General features: G+C 54.9%; 8 protein-coding genes across 11 annotated transcripts; all 8 read right to left on the bottom strand.

Moving 5' to 3' along the window:
* Positions 1–869: 869 nt before the first annotated feature.
* On the bottom strand, positions 870–3626 carry ABB37_04295 (hypothetical protein; the record flags this gene model as incomplete). Its single annotated transcript, XM_015801924.1, has 1 exon — positions 870–3626. The coding sequence occupies one exon, from the start codon at positions 3624–3626 to the stop codon at positions 870–872; it is 2757 nt and encodes a 918-aa protein (XP_015659325.1).
* A 1339-nt stretch (positions 3627–4965) lies between these two features.
* Positions 4966–6116, bottom strand: ABB37_04294 (putative mitochondrial calcium uniporter protein, mitochondrial; the record flags this gene model as incomplete). The annotated part of the gene is made up of 1 exon (XM_015801923.1): positions 4966–6116. The coding sequence occupies exon 1, from the start codon at positions 5947–5949 to the stop codon at positions 4966–4968; it is 984 nt and encodes a 327-aa protein (XP_015659324.1). The 5' UTR covers positions 5950–6116.
* A 695-nt stretch (positions 6117–6811) lies between these two features.
* Positions 6812–10888, bottom strand: ABB37_04293 (hypothetical protein; the record flags this gene model as incomplete). The annotated part of the gene is made up of 1 exon (XM_015801922.1): positions 6812–10888. One exon carries the CDS (start codon positions 10886–10888, stop codon positions 6812–6814), a length of 4077 nt encoding a protein of 1358 aa, XP_015659323.1.
* Positions 10889–13117: 2229 nt separating this feature from the next.
* On the bottom strand, positions 13118–14002 carry ABB37_04292 (putative mitochondrial small GTP-binding protein Rab1; the record flags this gene model as incomplete). Of its 4 annotated transcripts, none has more annotated exons than XM_015801918.1 (1): positions 13118–14002. In XM_015801918.1, exon 1 carries the CDS (start codon positions 13721–13723, stop codon positions 13118–13120), a length of 606 nt encoding a protein of 201 aa, XP_015659319.1. In that variant the 5' UTR covers positions 13724–14002. The 4 variants fall into 4 exon arrangements, with proteins under 4 accessions (XP_015659319.1, XP_015659320.1, XP_015659321.1 ...); XM_015801919.1 differs by having other exon boundaries at positions 13118–13979; XM_015801920.1 differs by having other exon boundaries at positions 13118–13833.
* A 20-nt stretch (positions 14003–14022) lies between these two features.
* Positions 14023–15745, bottom strand: ABB37_04291 (hypothetical protein). The gene has a single exon (XM_015801917.1). The coding sequence runs from the start codon at positions 15541–15543 to the stop codon at positions 15157–15159; it is 387 nt and encodes a 128-aa protein (XP_015659318.1). The 5' UTR covers positions 15544–15745; the 3' UTR covers positions 14023–15156.
* A 625-nt stretch (positions 15746–16370) lies between these two features.
* ABB37_04290 (hypothetical protein) lies at positions 16371–16858 on the bottom strand (the record flags this gene model as incomplete). Its single annotated transcript, XM_015801916.1, has 1 exon — positions 16371–16858. Exon 1 carries the CDS (start codon positions 16704–16706, stop codon positions 16371–16373), a length of 336 nt encoding a protein of 111 aa, XP_015659317.1. The 5' UTR covers positions 16707–16858.
* A 647-nt stretch (positions 16859–17505) lies between these two features.
* On the bottom strand, positions 17506–17895 carry ABB37_04289 (hypothetical protein; the record flags this gene model as incomplete). The annotated part of the gene is made up of 1 exon (XM_015801915.1): positions 17506–17895. One exon carries the CDS (start codon positions 17893–17895, stop codon positions 17506–17508), a length of 390 nt encoding a protein of 129 aa, XP_015659316.1.
* A 709-nt stretch (positions 17896–18604) lies between these two features.
* ABB37_04288 (putative mitochondrial Nadh-ubiquinone oxidoreductase 20 kDa subunit, mitochondrial precursor) lies at positions 18605–19210 on the bottom strand (the record flags this gene model as incomplete). Its single annotated transcript, XM_015801914.1, has 1 exon — positions 18605–19210. One exon carries the CDS (start codon positions 19208–19210, stop codon positions 18605–18607), a length of 606 nt encoding a protein of 201 aa, XP_015659315.1.
* Positions 19211–19244: the final 34 nt, after the last annotated feature.

The following is a 19244-nucleotide window of genomic DNA, read 5'->3' as shown; positions in this document are numbered from 1 at the left end:
TTTTGTCAATAGTAGAGGGAGGCGAAGCGTGTCAGAAGTCTGAAGAGGGAAGAGGGTAAGCTTGCTACGCTCGCACACGAGACAATACACATGCGCTGCGAAAAAAAAAACCAACAGCAAAAGAAACTGCCTGCACACGGGAAGACTTTAAAAAAAGGTAAAAAAAACTACTGCGAATGTCCACAAACACACTAGCGAAAACGAAAACGTAACAATACTCATTTGGCGTCGAAAGAAGCACCAGCAAAAGAGAAGAGGAATCTGTAAGTTAGTCCTTGACCGTTGTTGATTCGATTTCGCCGAAGCTCGTGCGGCCGCGCATTCACGTCGCCGATGACGATGACACTTTCAAACGAACACCAAACGCAAACATGAGTTCCGCCAAAATGGGAGCGTTAGAGGGAGAAGGCGAGGGAAGAAAACAAACACACAAAGAAATCACTTCCAGTGTTACACACAGTGTATTATGTTTCGCGAAAAATAACGTCATCACTTATCACGTCACCGCAACCAGATCAAATACAAGTGTAATACGCGACGCCAGCCGTTGACGTGGTGCGAGCGCTTCTTGCTGGCGATTCAGTCGCATGCCTTTTGGGGAGTGCACCTGCAAAGCATCAACGTTACAGAGTCTTCATGCTTATTATTATTATTATTACTGTTTTACTTCTTACGCCGAGCTGTTCTCCCCGTTTCACTGACACAAACTCTCATCCGTGGTCGAGCGCCAGTCACTGGAAAAGCAGCAGCAACAACAACAGCCCAGCACTTCGAGCCAATTGTCCACCTTCGACGTTTAGGCGAAGGCGTCAGCGGAGGCAGAACGGCACACGCGAGACACCACCCTTCCTATTCCCCGCACGCTTGTGTTACTCGTCTTCGTCGTGGTACTCCACCGTCATACGCGGGCGGCCACGACGGCGCGGTGGCAGCAGTTTGCGGTAGTGCTCCGTGTTCCCCTCGGACACCTCGCTGCTGCTCACGATGGAAATGCCGGAGCGGCGCATCATCTCCTCCACGTACTCCTCGTCGTACTCCTCGCTCTCCTCCGACTCCTCCGTCTCGTCCGTCTCCTCGCTCTCCTCGTCCTCCACGAACTTCTCGCACACCACCACGTAGTCCATGGTGGACACCGCGTACACCATCGCCGGGGCCTCGATGCACAGGCCTACCGTGATGCCCACGCAGACGCCAAACATGCGATAGCCGAGGTAATGGCCGAGAATAAAGGAGAGCGGGACACCGATGCCCCACAGACTGGTAAGCAGGATGACCGCCCCGAGGTGGTTCTTGCCCATCCCGCTGAAGATGCCCTGGAAGGTGAACTGCACCGAGTCGCAGATGTGAAAGATAGGTAGCATGAAGAGCACCTCACGCGCCAGCCCCAGCGTCTTGTCTTGAGTGCCGAATAAAGACATGAAGAAGTCAAAGAAGGTGACTAAAATAGCAGAGTCAATGAGCCCTAAGAGGAACGCGACGAGGATGGACACGAGCACAAACCGCTTCGCACTCACCGGCTCAAAGGCACCGATGCAGCGACCAATGTTCGCACACGCACTCGCACTCAGGCCGCCTGATAGAGAGGCGAAGATGAAGAGGGAGTTCATGATGGCTGACCACGCAGCGCCGTCCACCTCGCCAAAGCGTGCGCACAGCAGCACCGTCACATCGAAGGACGACGCCTCAGCGGCGACGAAGATGGCGCTGGGGATGGCTAGCTTCATGTACTCCTTCACATCGGTCCAATCCAGCGCTTCCGCGATGCGCCACTTGCCCAGCGTGATGCGCGTCTCGGGTTTGAAGAGGGTGATGACGACGACGACGACAAGCTGAAACCACGCCGTGATCGCCATGCCCAGCATCGTATACCGCACGCCCATCGGCGTTAGCTTCAGCTGCAGAAACGGGGTCATGATGACGCCGGCGGTCAGCGCGATCATCGGGATGTGCGGCTGCATCTGATTGTTAAGGAACTTGTTGAAGGCGATGAAAAGCACCATGGGCACGAGGTACAGCGGGGAGTAGGTCAGAAACTCCTCGGCTTCCTTCGCGATCACCTCGCCGTATATCGGCACGAGAATGCGGTCAAGAAAGTAAATGAGACCACACAAGGGGGCTAGCATGATCATGTTGATGAGCGCACCACGCTGCAGCACGAGCCCCATCTCCGGGCTCAGCGGGTCGCGGCCGTACTCGTGCGAGCACAGCGTATCGAGGGCGAAGGTCAGGCCGACCATTGGGTAGGAAATGAGAATGCTGATGAGGAAGTAGCCCACCGAGGCGCCGGTCAGCTCCCGCGGGCCGAGGTAGCTGCCCACGAAGGCCAGAGGCACCACCGACATGGAAAAGGTAAAACAAATGGAGACAGCAGCAGGAGCGGCAAGGTACAACAAGTCCATCGTAGCGCCGCACCACGATATATTGTCTTGCGACTCGAAACTGCCGTCGTTCGTTTCCGCGTAGTCCGCGTTTTCCTCCGCAACGTTTTCGTCGGCGTCAGAATTGATCTGCACTCGGCGCAGGGGCGAGAGGAGCGTTGCGGCTCCCAGTCCAGACGATGACGCCGATGCCACCGCCGCGGTTGCGCGCTGCTCGGCCTTCGGCGTGGCCAAGACCAGAGGTGTGTGCTCCGGCACCGCCATCGTGCCACCTGCGTAGCCGATTTCCTTCGTGTTCAAAAAGGACTTGCTCGGCATCCGCACCTTCCGCTCTTCAAACGCGCGCAGCGCACGCGACGCACGCGCGATGGTGGTCGGCGACAGCAGCTGCCGCTCGTGGCGCGCGGCGCTGTGATCCCGCATGAGCTGCACCGCCAGCAGATCGGGCGACGAGTCGCGGAAGTCCATCTCTGCCACCGGCGCCAACGTCGGATCGCCAACGGGGGCCACCTTCAGCTTCCGGAAGGAGTTCTGCAGCTCCGTGGCGTGCAGTTCACCCAGGCGAGCGCCGGCGCTGTAGGAGCGACGCGGCAGCACGATGGGCTCTTTCAGAAACCCGCTCACACCGGGCTTGGACGCGGCAGTGAAGCTGCCCTCGCGTGAGCTTGACAACGTCCCCTGCAGCGGTGACACCTTCTTCATGGCGGATGCTGACGGGACAAGGTCGAGCGCAATTGGCGGGGGACGGCGGGCGGTCATCGACGTGTTGCGCGAGTTGGACGGCCGACTCCCCATCGACGGCGCACGTGACGGCCGGTTTGTGGCCATCAGCTGCGCGCGATTCGGCACCGTAAAGACCGCCCCGTGGGCAGAGGTGAAGCTGCCGTGAAAATAATTCTTCTTCGCCTTTTCTGCCAGACGCGCAGACTGCTGGGCAACGGTGAGCTGCTTCGGCGCGCGGCGCACATACACCATACGAGAGAAATGCACCGGCATCGAGGAGGCGCGGAAGACAACGTTGCTGCCGTTGCCCTCCATCGTGCCGTAGTTGCGGCTTTGGGCGGCGTTGGCAGCCGCCTGCTTGCGGCGCGCCGATCCTTCGCGGACGGGGGGGACGGCGGGGATGAAGACCGGGCCACCGCCTATACGGCCGATCGATGAGGTGCGCAGTGCTGCATCTGCACGTTCACGTGCGTTGCGGCGGGTATTCGGCGACGCCGGCCCATTCGTATTCGAATTGGTGCTCATGTAGAACCTCCAGAATGATGGTGCGTTGACTGCGGCTGCAAAGCGATACCCTACGAAGATCGAATACACACTAATTATATATATATCGAAGTCTTAATGGGCCACAACAACATCAAACAAACAAACAAAAAGCCTAAGCAGCTTGAACAGCTGTACAGGCAGTGGCGCACGCAATAACAATAATAAGAATAACTAACTTCGATCCATTCGCAACGCAGCAGCGGCCAGGAACCCCCAGAAGAAAAACAAATTACCCACTCTTTATCTTTTCTTTCCTAGTTATTTGGAGAACGCAGCTTCGTTCGACGCGCCGTGCGGCTTGATTTGACTGAAAGGACGTACGTTGAGAGGTGTAGAAACGACGGTCCTGCAGAACAGAGGCGAACCACGTGGCACAAAGCTAGGAAGTGATGTAAATAATAGCGGATGATTTGTGAAGAGAATGTGATGCGTCTGCAAAGGCGAAAGGAGGAAAGAAGGCAAAAAATAAAACAACGAGCAAGGAGCGGCCTCAAATACGAAAAAGAACGAACATTAAACGTCCCCACGCAGCACGAGCAACGGAGATGAACGTACGCGGTCTTTGGGAGAGTTCTGGGAAACTAACAAAGGAAGAACAAATAGAGAGGCCACAGACAACAACAGTTGGCCGGCGCGTCGTTAAGCCTACAACAGGCACGAGACCGCTAAACACAGACGCCGAAGAAACACAAACAAAACAAAAAAAGCAAAGCCAGATGGCTTATTCGTTTCACTCGCGTGAGGTTATTGCTTTGATAATATGGGTGTGGGTGAATTGAACGACAAGTCAGACCAAAAGACGGAGGGGGTAAGAGACAGTAGAAAAACACGGAGACCCAGAGTCGGTTCACAAAACATACCTGATGGTGTACGTAGAAGAGAGAAAGAGGTCATCGAGAACAGCTTGACAGACTTCATAATGTAAATCCGTTCAACATTTGCGCAAGTCATCGGAGTTTCACAAACTTTTTACGGGGAAGGCTCACAGGGCGCGTAGGGCAGATCACCACGGACCAACGAAACGCAAAAGGAAGAGTTAATTCCCCCCTCAAAAAAACAAGCTGCTTCAGGTGCAACGCAACGCATCCTTTTTCTTTCCTTCTCTACTGAAGAATCTTCTCTTTTGCTAGATGGGCACTGCAGATTCTTGTCTTCGTTGCAGAGTGTCCTCAACATCTACGTGGGTACAGAGAACGTTGACCAGTCCCCACCATTCGCCTCTTGGCGACAGATAGGCAAGTACCAGAAAAGCGAATAATACCTGCCAGTAGCAAAGAATCATCCATTTCGAAATCCATCTGCAACGACGGCAATGCAGTCAGTGGCGCTCCGCCCAGCGACGAAGCCGTTCCCGCATCGCGCGTTCCTCGACGAGCTGCGCACACACGCCTTCGTACGCCTTCCAGTCGAAGTCCTTCGGTGCGTACTGCCGGACCTTCTTCGGCAAAAACCGCTGGTCGAACACCTCGTAGGTGTGTTCCTCGTTGTAGCGCAGGTAATACGCGTAAAAGACGAGGGCGGTGCCGATCGTAATGCAGTACGACACCGGCTCCATGATATCCCAATCGAGATCAAAGTAGGTGAGACGAGAAATGACAGCCAGTTGCGTGCCGGCAAACAAAAGTGCACCGCCCCAGACGCTGCGACGCCACTTGGCCGCTCGCGCTATCGCAGGCCGCAGCTGCTCCGCCAGCTCCTGCTCCTTTTGGCACAGCTTCTCAATGCGTCGTTCTGCTTCTTCCAGCATAAAGGCACCCACAGACGATCCAGTGGAAGGAACGGGTGTTCCGTCACTACTACCGCTACTACCATCGGTACCGTTTTGCGTCTGCGACAGCAGTTCCACGGTCTCGAGATAGAGCACGGGCCGGAGATGGATCAGCGTTCCACCGTCCAGTGCGACGACAACACCCGCAGCTTCCAGGTCCGCAAGGGCGGCGTCAGGATCGTCCACGTGCGCCTGCGCACAAAAGCGTAGGAATCTCTCACGCGGAATCAACACGTGGCCCTCACCAGGATGAAGCTCCGCCCCCAGCTGCGTGCCGTCCAGCTCCGCGTACTGCTGCAGTGCCTGACGAAGGAGCAGCTGTGGGGCAATGGTGGCGAAATCCGCGGCAGAGAGTGCGGCGGCGGTGGAGGCCGTAGCGAAAGCTGTGCGGGAAGTGCCGAGGAGACGGCAGGCAGTGCAAAGCGGAGCCGCGTATACGCTGGACCGGGTGTTGGAACTTCCCCACGCGACTCTACGACGTTGCACGTGAGGCGGCGTCGGGCGGAGAAGCCGCGAAAACGAAGTGTGTCGCATCGGCACACCCCAACGGGGGAAATCTATGCGAATGGTGTGGCTGTGTTTTACACACACACAACAGAAGTACTGAAGCCGAGAAGGGGAACGATTGTTGGGCTAACGTGGACAAGAAAAGCGGGTTGTCACGCAGGTGGCAACTTCAGTCAAGAGAATTGAGAAAGCCTGCAAATTACGATTGTGAAAGCCGAGAGGGAAAAGAAGGCAGTGAGAGAGGCGTGACACACAAGATGGAGCTTCTCGTGCATCATTTCGATTTAGCGGATGTGGGATCAAATTTTGATTGCGAGGTGTTGCGCAGCAGACACGCCACACAGCCTTTTCTCCTATCTACGCACACATCTTCCCCGTACTCTTTTCTTGTTGTTGCGACGTTGCGTCGCATAAAAGACGTTGACGCTGCTTTCAACATGTTCCTTCCCCCCCCCCCTTTTCCTTTCGTGCGTCTCTTCACTTTGTATGAGGCGATGTCACCATGCAGGGGGCAGGTCGCTGGTGCTTCCTCTGCAACACGGAGCTTCTTTCTTTCCTGTTTTTTTTTTACTGTCATCTAAACCCAATAATAATAAAAAAACCAAGAAGAGGTGTCTGCCAAACTATTCCAACAACTGTCCTACCACTGAGTAGTTTGCACCGTTGCATATATATATATATATATAACCACCTCTTACGAAGAAAACAAACTGTGCCTTACTTCTCTAGCGACACTCAAGAAAAAAAAAAAGAGAAGCACATCACCCGCCTCACCACTGTGTATGGCGCTGTCAGCCCCTCCCTCCCAAAAAGAGACTCAAAGAGGAACAGGAATCGCCATGCCCTCCTCTTCCATGAGAGCCTGAGGGGAAGCAGCTCGAGCTTCCTCTCATTCACCAATGCCGTACGGCACCCACGCAAACTGCCCCACATCGGAGAACAACAAGCAGCCCGACCCGCCATCAAAGCCCATCCAGCACGCAGGCAACAGGGCGGTCGATTCCTTGCGGAGCGAAAAGTCGTCCTCCTCGTGCGGCGTGAACTCGCCGATGAGGTGGCGCGCGCTCGTGAAGGTGAGCGTTTGCGCGTCGCACGGTGTGTTGTTCTGCGCACGACTGTCCAACCCAGCTTGGCTGAAGGACAGAGAACGGCGAAGGTGGTTCATCGGCTCCGCCTCTCCCGGCTTTTCACGCAGCATCGCCTTCTCATCTCCCACGCTGCCAGAAAGGTACGACGCGTAGATGGCGCGACTCGAGACTTGGCTGCCGACGCAAGGTTCTCGCACGTGAGTAGTTACCTCAAACTCACCACGCGTGACATCCGCGTCTTCCTTCGTACTGCAGCGGAGCGCCAGCACGCCGAGCAGCTGGCGCTCCGCGTTGTAGCACGCAAAGCCGTGATGCGGCAGCAGAGGCGAGAAGATCGCCACATCCATGCCGGGGTGGTTGCGGCGGAACAAAGGAACTTCATTCGATAGAAAGGAGACGTACACCGCGCCGGGAGGTGCCCGCAGAGCGTAGCCCATCGGCACAGACATTTTGACGGGGGCATGCATATAGCCGTGCTCTCCCGTGGAGAGGACCCAGAAGGTGAGGGCCTGGAAGGCGGCATCGACGGCGTCCACAGGGAGCCACTGTGCACAGACGTGCAGCCCACCAAGGTTACAGGCGGCGTGCGACAGCGGCGGCAACTTCTGCGCAGCAAAGGTCGGCGTGGCGAAGCCGCTGGGGAGCTGTAAAGCGGAGTTTGGCGCCGAGGCCTGCGATGACAAGTTCGTCGGCGCAACATCCGCCGTGCCTTGTGGGGCCGCTGCTCGTGGTGCCTCCGCCCCGAGCATTATGCGCGCCTTCCGCCTCTTTTCCTCCTTCGCCGAGCCACGTGACGCGCGAAAGGCTTCGTTGACCGGAAGCGGCGCCAGCCCCCGCACGTTCGTTGCGCTCGTGTCGCGGTGCGACGGGGGCTGCGTGCCTTCACGAGACGAGACGCTGCCGTGCGCGGCAGGAGTGCTGTGCTTCGACGGCGTCGCTTCGCTTGCGAGCGTGTCGTTGTCGAGGCCTGTAGCAGCTGCCGCCGCCGCAGAGCCAGCGCGAGGTCTCGTCCCGTTCACGTGCGGCTCTGGCGTTTTGCACCACAACTGCGACGGTTGCTTCAAAGGAGTCGTATTCTGGGCATTGGGGGTGGTAGTCATCGTATGGGATGGAGCTACGGCAACGTTCTCCTTCGAAGTCGCGCTCTCACGAGTAGAATAAATCGCAGATGACTGTTTTCTCTTCTCACCGATCGCCTTCACCGTGTCCTCCCCCTCCTCATCTCGCATTTCGACCACCGAGTGGGCCACGACGACGGAGACCTGGCACGACGGCAACCGGCGGGGATGTGCGGTGGTGTCGCGACGGCGGCGCGTGGACCGGGGAAACGTGGTGTCTTGGGTGCGGCATGCGTTGCGTGAGACGGGACGGGACAGTAGGCTGTGGAGCACAACATCCTCGACGTCTGCGGCTGCAAGACCGTCTTCATCGTCCTCCACAATCTCGCGTGTGGCGGAAGGCAGCACGACGTCTGTCACACTCTGGTTGGAGCGCCGCCGCGCCGCAGAGGAACGCAGACCCGGCTGCCCGACCTGCGCCTCGCTGTGGCTGTTGTAGCTCGCCGCACTGCGCAGGAGTACCGCGCTGATTTGGTTCTCGTCGCCGACGTGCTGCCGGAAGAGGGAGTCCGGCAGAAACGTGCGCGGCACCTTCGCGGGCAGCGTGGCGGAGCGCACGTTCGTCACGGCGAAGTAGCGGTCGCGGTCGGTCGGCTGCAGGTCCGCGGCGAACCAAAACACAAAGGCCCCGCCCAGCGGCGCGGTCCAGTGAGCGCCGTTCGGCATGGCAAAGCGCTCCCCGGGTAGCACCCAGCCGAACCACTCCACGTCGTGGTGCGCACCGGTGAGTGCGAAGGGTACGTGCCGCGACACCCGACCGCCCTTCTGCATGGTCTCGGTGCAGCACGAGGGCCAGGGCAGGCCGCCGCTAAACTCAATCGTCGTCTTGACCAGTGACAGCTCGCTTCGGCGCAGTCCTTGGCTTGGGTACGGAATGAGAACCTCTCGCACCTTCACTGTGTAGATAACCTGACCCTTCGAGTTCTGCTCCGGCCGACGCTCGTAGACGGCAAAACCGCCGAACACCTGCAGAAGAAAGCCACAGTTCAGCGGGGCGACGTCTTGGGTCGCGTTCGTGCAGCAGCTCGCACTGGCGCTCGCCACCACACTCATACTCGCGTTTGGGCTTTGCAGGGCGTGCGCTGCGTGCTTTCGTCGCTGCCGCCCATTCGCGGCCGCGCAGAGGGGGTACAAAAACGTCGTGTAGGTCGACTCCGACGCAAGGCCGACCGCAGGCAACAGGTCGCCCTCGTCGCTCCACGACGGCGAGGTGATCCCGGTAGATTGGTGATCGCCGCCTTTGGGGCACACCGCCGCGCCGCTGCGTGGCTTCTTGCACAGCACACACACCTCCGCAAAGGTGTAGCGACGCGCGCCAGGGTTCAGCTCGACGGTGCCTGTTGGGTTCGGCAATCGAAGAAGGTCGTAGCCGCCAAGGGCGAAAGGAAAGCGGCGGATCGGAGTTAGGCGGTGCAGGTCCTGCAATACGCGGTCCACCGTGGTGAGGGACGGGCGTGTTGAGGGGTCCAGCGAGAGCAGCTGCGCCACCACGGTGGTCAACGTGCCGCCGTAGCCGCGCGGCTCCAAGTCGCGCCGCAGCCGCCTCCACAGCACATCGGGGGTCATGGCGGCCGCGTTGAGGGGCACTTCTTCGATTACGCGTGCACGACGGGGACTGCGCAGCACTGATCGATTGTTGTTGCCGTTGTTGTCGGACAGTTCCACGGCGTGCTGCGGGCTCGGTAGGTGGACACGACCGGAGGCTAGCAGGTACAAGACGATTCCTAATCCCCACACGACGCGTTTCGTTGAGCCGGGGACAAGTGGAGGGTACAGCGTGGGGTTGCATTCCTCCGGCGGACGGTACAACGGGAGCTGCTGCTGCGACGGCGGTGGTGGCGTCTGCGACAGCGGCAGTGCGGTGTCCGCTAAGCTCGTCGGCGATGCGTCTCCGTTCTTCAGGCTGTCGGCTCGTGCCGCTGTGCGCTCCTCACAGGCAGACGCCGAAAGCAAGAAGACGGGCTCGTCGTTCCAGTCGGCTGCCCGAGTGTCTTTCGCACTGCCGTTTTGATGCACCACGATGGAGTCGCAGGTGGGCACCGATGCCGCTGCGGCCGCCGTCGCAGAGCGGCCGGCGATGGTGTCCCCGCTCCGGACCGTGAGTTGGGCAATCGTGATGTGATGCAGCATGGCCAGCAGCAACGCTTCCGGGATCGGCTTCCCGGCTGCGTTGAACGTGACGGCCCACTGCCGCAGGCTTTGCGGGTAGCACGGCATCCACATCACCGCCAGGCTCAGTTCCATGTCGTAACGCTTATACACGTACTCCTGCAGGGACAGGATCGGCACGCAGAAGCTGGAGCCGTTTACAGCCACGCAGGTGGCACGCGCGATTGCCTGCTTGACGTTGTCTCTGTACTGCGCCGGGGTGAGGTAAGGCCACGGGGTAGTTTGAAGAACATGGGGGATGTGAATCTCTGCATCCCTGTGGCTCAGCAGCCCTGCATACGTCAAGGCGCTTCGCCACACCTCCTGCCGTCCACGGAAGGAGAACGCCGCTCGCTTCACCGATGCGTCTTCCGCTTCGTGATCGCGTCGGCGACGACTGAGAGCGTAGGTGTCCCTATCATCCTCTCCTGGAAAGCTGATGGCTGCGTAGATCTTCGCCACAAGTCCGTTGCGCTGCAGCACCGCTCGGTGGCATGGGGGAGCCGAGCTAAGGGTCTTGAGATCTAAGTTGTCGCCGTGGGAAGCCAAGAAAAAGATGCTGTGCTCGCTTATGTGGTGCACGGAGTCGAGGAAGGTCTTTGACGTCGCCATGAGTAAAACACCCAGTTATGACGAAGGCCACATAAAACGCGCGTGCGTGGGTGAGCAGAATGTGCGGAAAAGGCGAAAAGAAGAGGGAAAAAAGTAGATGGAAAGGGAGTCCTGTGTTAAAGTCTAAAAAGGTAATCAAAAGAGCCGGTATTTATATATAAAGGTAAAGTAAAGCGGAGAAGTTGAAAGGATATCGATGTACGAAAACAGCAAAACACATGAACTACCACAACGTACCGAAGCTGTGCGGTGTTGGCTGTGCAGCGTATTTTGCCTACTTCACGTAGCGGTGAGTGCAGGCGTGGCAGAGCAAATGGACCTTTTTCCCAAAAGTAAAAAACAACAAAAAAAACTGCGTTGTCAGAGTGATACGAGAGCGATGATGATGGTGGATCTACTGGATCTATTGATCTATGAAACAAAAGAAGAAACAAATAAAAAAGCAAGTAAAAGAGAAAAAAGTACAACGGGACTATAATGGCTTTCGCGCCGTCCCGCGGGAGGAAGATCGCTGTAGAAGGGTGTGACGGATATCCGTGAGAAAAGAGAAGAGAGAGAGACAAATATGAGTAAAGTAATTTGAACACATCGAAAGGAAGTAGAAACATCTCTCTCTCTCTGCATGTATACACATAATAAGGAAGACGCGCCGCGCTACAAAGTGCACTTCGCAGCGTGCTTGTAAGCTGACAAGAACAGAGTGTCACGTGCTGCGAAGACGAGTGCTATTAAAGCAGCGGTAAACCTTATGCTGAGTTTCATTCACAAGGCACGAAGCGCGAAACAGCAAAAAAAAAAGCTTAATGCCCAACTCACGCACTACGTTTGCCGCCGCTTCTAGTGAATGGACATATTGCAAGGCGCTATTCAACCTTCTCGCTACCGCAGCCGGGAACAACGTTGGAAGTAAATACTTCACAGTCATCCCTTTCCATTATTGATTAGAGGATTTATTTTGCTTTTCATTCGTGTTGAGTATCACAGCATTTCTTTGTACAACAACAACAGAGTTAGATGCTACAAGATAATGGAAAAAGAGAGTGGGGTTAGTAAAAGAAAAAGAAGAACAAGAAACGAACGCCCCCGTACTCATCTCCAAGCATACAACCAAGATAAATGATAATAATAATATTAGAAGGCAGAGAAGGAAAAAAGAGAAACGAAAAGGAAGGCATGCAACTGACAAGTGGCGTTTCGCAGATCACGAAGAGGCTTTCGTTCCGGTGCCGTTCTCCCAAGGACCCCACGCAATCGGATTTTTTTTTTTAAATTCCCCGGAGCCCCTTTTTCGAAGCCAGCCCTCTCAACAGATACGTGTATGCCGTATTACTGCCTTTCTCTTCCTTATTGGATGCGTTTGCGTATTCTTTGTCGACACCCACTTTGTATATATTTTCTTTCTGAATACCGCCACCATCTAATGCCACCTACTCTCAAGCACACGCACAGAGAAGCAAACAGGTCAAGTCAACTTCTTCTTTTTTTGCTTTCGATTTACGCAAAGTCCCTCACCGGTGCACTTTCACTTCTTTCTCTTCCCGAACTGCTACGAGTCTGCTGCCTTGTCTTTTCCTGTTTGTGCACGACCACAACGCAAGCGCGCAAGGAAGCGTTGCGCCGCCGTGTAAAGATGAGAAAGCTTTCGCGCCAGGATTCACACACCTACGAGAAAAGAGTCTTGCCCTTTTGTGTGCAACGAACAGCAAACGTGCCGCGAAACGGGGCCAATCGAAAAAGCCCAGCTGAAGCATTTTCTCTCATTTTTACGCAACAGCAATGTTGATAATAATAAAGACCAATAGCCACAAGCAAAGCAAAAAAAAAGGCAAGGTGGAAGAGCATACGCAGCCGAAGAACACGTACACGGTGGAAGTTACCGGCTTTGTTTCGTCTATTCGTTGATGCGGAGTAAGCAAAAGTTTTTTCTCTTTATATATATATATATATTGTATATCTCAGCGCAAAAGCTGCGCACCTTTTATATTTTTTCCCCCTTACCAGCGGAACGCAGCAAGATCGCCCCTGCATTCCGCACGACCTCGCAACGGCAATGAAAACAATAAATGAAGGTATTTCCTCTTGAGTTTCGCCCCCGAAGGCGATTCGCTCATCTCACACCGCGATCGTGCACTTTCAGAAGCAACAGGCAGATAAATACTGTGGCCTTTCCCTTGTGCGTACGGTGCGGACGACGGGTGAGAACGCACTCCGCGCTGCGGACGAAGTAAATTAGCAGCACCCGTCATCCTTCTTCTGTGGCTGTGGGTTGCCAACGTTCGGCCGTGGCGCCCCTTTCGCCTGCTCGCCGCTGACGGCCAGGCGGGCCTTGATGTCGGACGCCATGCGGATGAACGCCTCCTCGACGTTGGTAGAGTTCTTCGCGCTTGTCTCGAGGAACGGGATGCCGAGGGAGTTGGCGAAGTCCTGCGCCATCTGCGTGTCGACGGCCTTCTTGGTGACCAAGTCGCACTTGTTGCCGACGAGGATTTTGTTCACGTTCTCGCTGGCGTACTTGTCAATCTCGCTCAGCCACGTCTTGACGTTGTTGAAGCTCTCCATGTCCGTCGTGTCGTACACGATGATGATGCCGTGGGCGCCGCGGTAGTAGCTACTCGTGATGGTGCGGAAGCGCTCCTGGCCGGCGGTGTCCCAAATCTGGAGCTTGATGACCTTGCTGTCGAGATTCAGCGTGCGGATCTTGAAATCGACGCCGATGGTGGAGATGTAGCTGTCGGTGTAGCTGTCATCGGCGAAGCGGAGCAGCAGGCACGACTTGCCCACACCGCTGTCGCCGATCAAGAGGAGCTTGAACAGGTAGTCGTACTCGGCGGTCATCTTGAATACAGGGTACCTGTCGAAAACGAGTGGAAGAGAGAGGGAGAGGGGAGAAGGGGGAGAGGAGCACAGACGCACACACACACACAAGAGTACGAGTGATGAGCACTGATGACGGTGGCACCGGGAAGAGAAGCGCAACGTGGCGGTGTATAAAGGCGGTACGATGAAGAACAACACGGAAAGAGAGAAGAAGAAAACAAGCAAAGCAAAGAGGGAGTAGCGGTAATTCACTGGAGCGTAATGAGAAACAACTTTGCGTATTTCATTGTTGTTGCCGTCGGAGTCGTTGAACCGTTGCATTGCGGCATGAAGGACAAGGGAGGAGGAGAGAGGGAAAAGAAAAAAAGAAAGCACGGTGCCACAGAAGGGAGAAATAGAATTGCAACGAGGGGAAAAAGGAAAACAACGCCAGACGCGAAAGTGATGAGCTCCGGTAGCGCTTCATTGCCTGTTCGCCTTCGACAACAAAAGCGTTGGACAGCTGAGAATCCGCCACTTCGGTGGGTTTCTGAGATGCTGTTCAAGCCGCCTTTCTTCTATTTTCCAGAATACAATTTTTTGTTCCTCCTCATTATAAACTCGTCCACTGCGAAACAAGAAAAAACAAAAGACGCACATTTTTGATGAAACTCCATGAAAGACGCCGGCTTGCTGCCTTAAAAGGCGGTTTATGAGTTGCAACGAGACTCATATAGATAGTTTTAATAAGACGAAGAAAGCCTTTTGTGTATTGAGCCCGTTAAACATTTTTTTGTTTGTTTTGGTGGGTGTCATCGTGGAATGTGGCGGAACAAGTAACTCTTCCTTTGCGTACACACACACACCGAGAACGCCTTACAGATACGCACACCGAGTAAGGAAACAGAGAATAGACGTCAAGCGACTGAGAGAACCCGGTCGAGAAACCAAAAAAGAGAAAGAAAAGGGATGTTAGAGAAACATTACTTTTGGTTTGTTTGTGTGACAATTCTTTCGTACAGCCACGTCGCACACACGTGACAAGCTTATGTAGTGGTCAACAGTGCTGAAGAAAATCCGATAAGCAGAGGACGCGACGTCAGCGCGACAACACAGCAAAAAGAGGAGGAGAGAGCGCCGTCGACAAAGATGTGGAGCGCACAGGCGGACGCGTGCTACAGCACAACAGCTGTGTTGTTGGAAGAGAGAAAGGAGGGGGAGGGGGAAGTGAAAACGAACGCTGCCTTGCGGCTCGGCCTTCTCGTCTGGCTGTCCTCAGCGGGCTGCCGTCATTTGTCAATCACGGTCGCCATGTCCTTTCCTTCGCCCCCAGATCACCCGCGCTGCGCGCCTAAAGCAACAATTCAAAGGAGAGTTGCCACCCCGTTCACACTCCCACGCGCACATCCAGGCCATTACCAAAGAGACACAGCGAACGCACATACACGAAAGAAAGAGGAAAGGGGTCACTGCTACAGGTTGGACTTGATGTTCACGAAGTCGATCACCGTGGGCAGACGCTCCGCCTTGCTGAACAGAAAGTTCGCCAGCTCCAATTGTGCCGGGTGCTGCTGGTAGGCCTTCAGGTAATGCGCGTTTTGATGGCGGCTGAAGAGGGCGTGCGTGTTGCCATCGGGCGACTCCGTCTTCTTCGGGTAGGCATTCATGTCATTGGCACCAAAGTGCAGCTCAATGAGGCCCGGCACGGTTAAGCGAACCTTCTTAAGCAGCTGCATTAACTTCTCCCTATCCAACTCACCGTTGAGCTTCAGGTGCACGCTGTGACAGACGGAGTTAACAGCGGGGTCCAGCGAATGCTGCTTCTCCTCCGGCAAAGCGCTGACGCCTTCGATTTCCATTTTTCAAGGTCCTCTTGTGTTTTCGTGCAGTTAATTCAAATCTGAAAATGCTCCAGGGGTCAAGTGACGGCGTCCACAACAGCGGGTTTGTGGATGTTATTTAAAAAGCTCTTTTTTCTTTTCCTTTCTTTCTCACGTTCTGCGAAGCAATCGGTAAAATGCAGTTTGTTTAAGATGGGTGAGTGAAGAAGCAGGCAAACCTGTGGCGCGTGATCCGCAGTGCAGACGTTTGAGTCGTCGGCAAAATCAAGAGAGAGAGAGAGAGAGAGAGAGAGAGGAACGCACGAAAGAAAATAGAAACAGGAGAATAAAAGTGTGAAATACGCGTGTAAAGAGGCAGAAAGCAAAAGTCATTGCGTCAGCGATGGCGAAGGGTGTCTGGATAAGACACTGGCGCTTTCTTCAGTTGTCGGCGGATGCGCAGTGAACTACGTGGCCGTCAAACCAACAAAGTTGGCTGCTACAAGGGCAAAAAAAAAACCCAGCACTGGGGATTTCCCACAAAGAGAGGAGTACATACTTTATCTTTCTTCTAGAGCGTGTGTGCGTCTTTCTGGATACGAAGTCGCACACGTGCGCACTCAAGCACGCAGCAAGAAAAAAGAAAAGAAATAAAAGAGGCGACAACCGTCGAAGCCGAAACAACGAACTGAGGGGGGTGCTTCACCGTCATGCATGTGCCATTGTGATGGTGCAGCGCAGACGCAGCGTTCGTGTGCGGATGTCGGTTCGGCTATCTCTTTTTCTTCAGTCGCTTTGTGTATTCATTGCTTCTTGGGCACCGCGCAGTGAAATCATTTTAGTATGTCCGTGCTGTCTTTGCTGTTCTAGAGATTGGCAGGGTACACATCCAGCTCCATCCGCAGCGGCGGCGCAGCAACACACTTGATGAAGCGTGCTTGCAGTGCCTTGTGGACGGGGTGGTCGGCGTAAATGTGCAGCGACGCTGCATCCTTGTGACGCGAGACTAGCGCGTGCGTGTAACCATGTGTGGCATCCTGGTAACCCTCCCACGCCGTGATGTTCTTCGCGCCCATGTTGATTTCCAGAAGTCCAGGAATGGCCGCCTTGCGAAGCGACTCGACGCCTTCCTGAAGAGCGTTGCCGGGGAACTCCGCCTCAAACTTCGCAGGGTCGAACTTGAAGACGACAATGTGCTGCATTTTTTTTCTTATTTTGATGGGTGTTTTCGATGGAAGCCGAACGATAATGGTAAAGAGTCAGCAACGCCTTGAGGAAACTAAAGTAACGTTATGTTGAGTTTTTTGAAGAGTGGGACCGTCGAGTAAAAACGAAGAGTTCTCGAAGAGAATCTGCACCAGTTAGGAAAAGAAAATGCGTGGAAGGAAAAAGGAAACCTTAGCAGTAGCAGAAAGAAGAAATGAGAAGAGAGCGCTTCTCTTCTCTTTTTGGAGGGGGGACCCCCACCCGCCCACCCACCGGTCGACAATTTAGTCCTCACATACAGTCACAACAGTTAAATGATCTCCTAAGGCTTTTCCTTTTCAGTAGACAACACATGGAGATATATTATTTTACTGCTCTTCTCCTCTTGTAGATATTCTATTCGCTGCACGGCGCATACACGGTCAGGCTTCACAGCAAGTCAGCGCTGCACAGCGTGGAGAAGAAAGATGGGGAAGCACGACGCATTTACATACGGCGTCCACACAACCACAGTTTAAAAGGAGAATAATTGTAGAACAATCACAAAAAATAAAAAAGGATTGTAGATGAAAAGAGAATGGGTTACAACAATGAGGCCGCTTTGTGTGTGTGTGTGTGCTGATGTTAGAGCGTTTTGGGCTGCCAGTTCATCTCCATCCGCAGCGGCGGCGCTGCCAGGCACTTGAAAACGCGGTCCTGCAGCACCTTGTGGTCCGGGTGGTAGGCAAACACGTGCAGGGCGTTTGCATCCGTGTGGCGGGAGACGAGGGCATGCGTGTAGCCCTGCGTCATGTCTTAGTAGCCTTCCCACGCTGTGGTGTTTTTGGCGCTGACGTTGAACTCCAGGAGCCCCGGGATATTCGCCCGGCGCATCGTCTCGAAGGCCTCATACAGAGAGTTGCCGGGGAACTCTCTGTATGAGTTTTGCGAGGTCGAACTTGAAGAAGATAACGTGCTGCATGGTGGAGGATTGAAGCAACTGAAATGGGCGCTATAATGGAAGAGAGCAAGTGGGATGTGACGGTAGAGAAAATAAAAGATGAAGGCGACTTCTCTGGCGTGAGCGTGTGTGTATCCAGAAGGATGTGCGCAAGAAACGAAAAAGCGAAGAGGGGGCGACAACGCAGGAAAGGCGTACCAAAAAACCTTTTGAGGCGACGGCGGCAGCAGCACAGAGAGCTTCATGCTAACTCGCCGCTTTAGTGAGCAGAGCACTACGTTCCAACGAACAAAGAGGGCCGTTCTTGTGCATTGCGAGAGCCGCACGGCGCCGTATTTGTGGCCGAAAAGGTCGCCTACTGTGATACCGAAACACATGGAATAGCGACGGCAGTAACAACACGGCATCCTCTCAACGTTCTACCCACGTCCTTACGACGGTCTCGTTTCCTTTCTATTCCCTCGTTTCGTTCATTTCCCGTTTTTTTTTGTCGACGCACTCTGCACGTACTAGAGATGCCCAAGGTAGATAAAAGTAAAAGCCAGCTACAGGAAAAGAAAACAAGAGACGAGCCACGAACCACATCACCTGAACCCACAAACACGCCCACCCACGCAGCGAACGCGCACCACACAAATTTGTACAGGCCATAGCGGGCAAAAATCGGTAACGTTAAGATTTTGCAGAAAAGAAAAAATCTAAAATGAAAAAACAGATATAATAAGATTAGAGCGCAGCGCTTCAGGAAACACTGGAGCCAAACGACAAACAAAAAGGGCAAAGAGAAAAGGCGAATGAAGAAAGAGGGTCGGCGAAAAGGGCCAACTGCCTGCAAGCAAAGCCAGCAGCGCTGCACCCTGTGGTGTCCGTGAGCAGTCGCATACATACACACACACACACACAGAGACGTTCTCCGAGAGACGTGTCCCTTTCAACTGTTTTCATTTCATCTGCTTACCGGACAGAGTACTTTTGGATCTCGTGCCAGCGAATCTTCTTCTGTAGGTTGTGCAGGCAGAAGACGAGACTCTCCGCGGAGGGCGGGCAGCCGGGAATCCAACAGTCGACTGGGATCGACCGCTCGCACCCGCGCAGCACGGCGTACGAGAAGTGGTAGTAGCCACCGCCGTTGGCGCAGCTGCCCATCGAAATGACCCATTTCGGGTTCACCATCTGCACGTAGATGGTACGCAGCAGCGGGGCCATCTTGTTCGTGACGGTGCCGGAGACGATGATGATCTCCGCCTGACGAGGTGAGGGACGCGGCACGATGCCGAACCGATCGAGATCGTAGCGGGAGGAGTAGCTGTGCATCATCTCCACCGCGCAGCAGGCCAGGCCGAAGGTGAGGGGCCAGGGGGAGTAGGCCAGCACCCACTCCGTGAGGTCGTGCAGCGTCATCTGCGCGTACTGCAGCGCGTTGTTCGGCTTGCTCGTGCCGAGTTTGTGCGCCAGGGTCGTCTTCTTGCCTTTCTTCAAGTCCAGGCGGTGTGACCACTCGGGGCTGCCACGCGATATCATCGCGCGGCCCGTAAAGGAGGTGCGTGTGAAACGCAGCATAATGAACTAAGCAGATAAAAGGTAAATGGAAAAC

Source organism: Leptomonas pyrrhocoris, assembly GCF_001293395.1.
Source record: "Leptomonas pyrrhocoris isolate H10 chromosome Unknown, whole genome shotgun sequence".
Taxonomy (NCBI): domain Eukaryota; phylum Euglenozoa; class Kinetoplastea; order Trypanosomatida; family Trypanosomatidae; genus Leptomonas; species Leptomonas pyrrhocoris.
The sequence above is the reverse complement of the archived record's forward strand: the minus strand, read 5'-3'. Positions and strand labels throughout refer to the sequence as shown.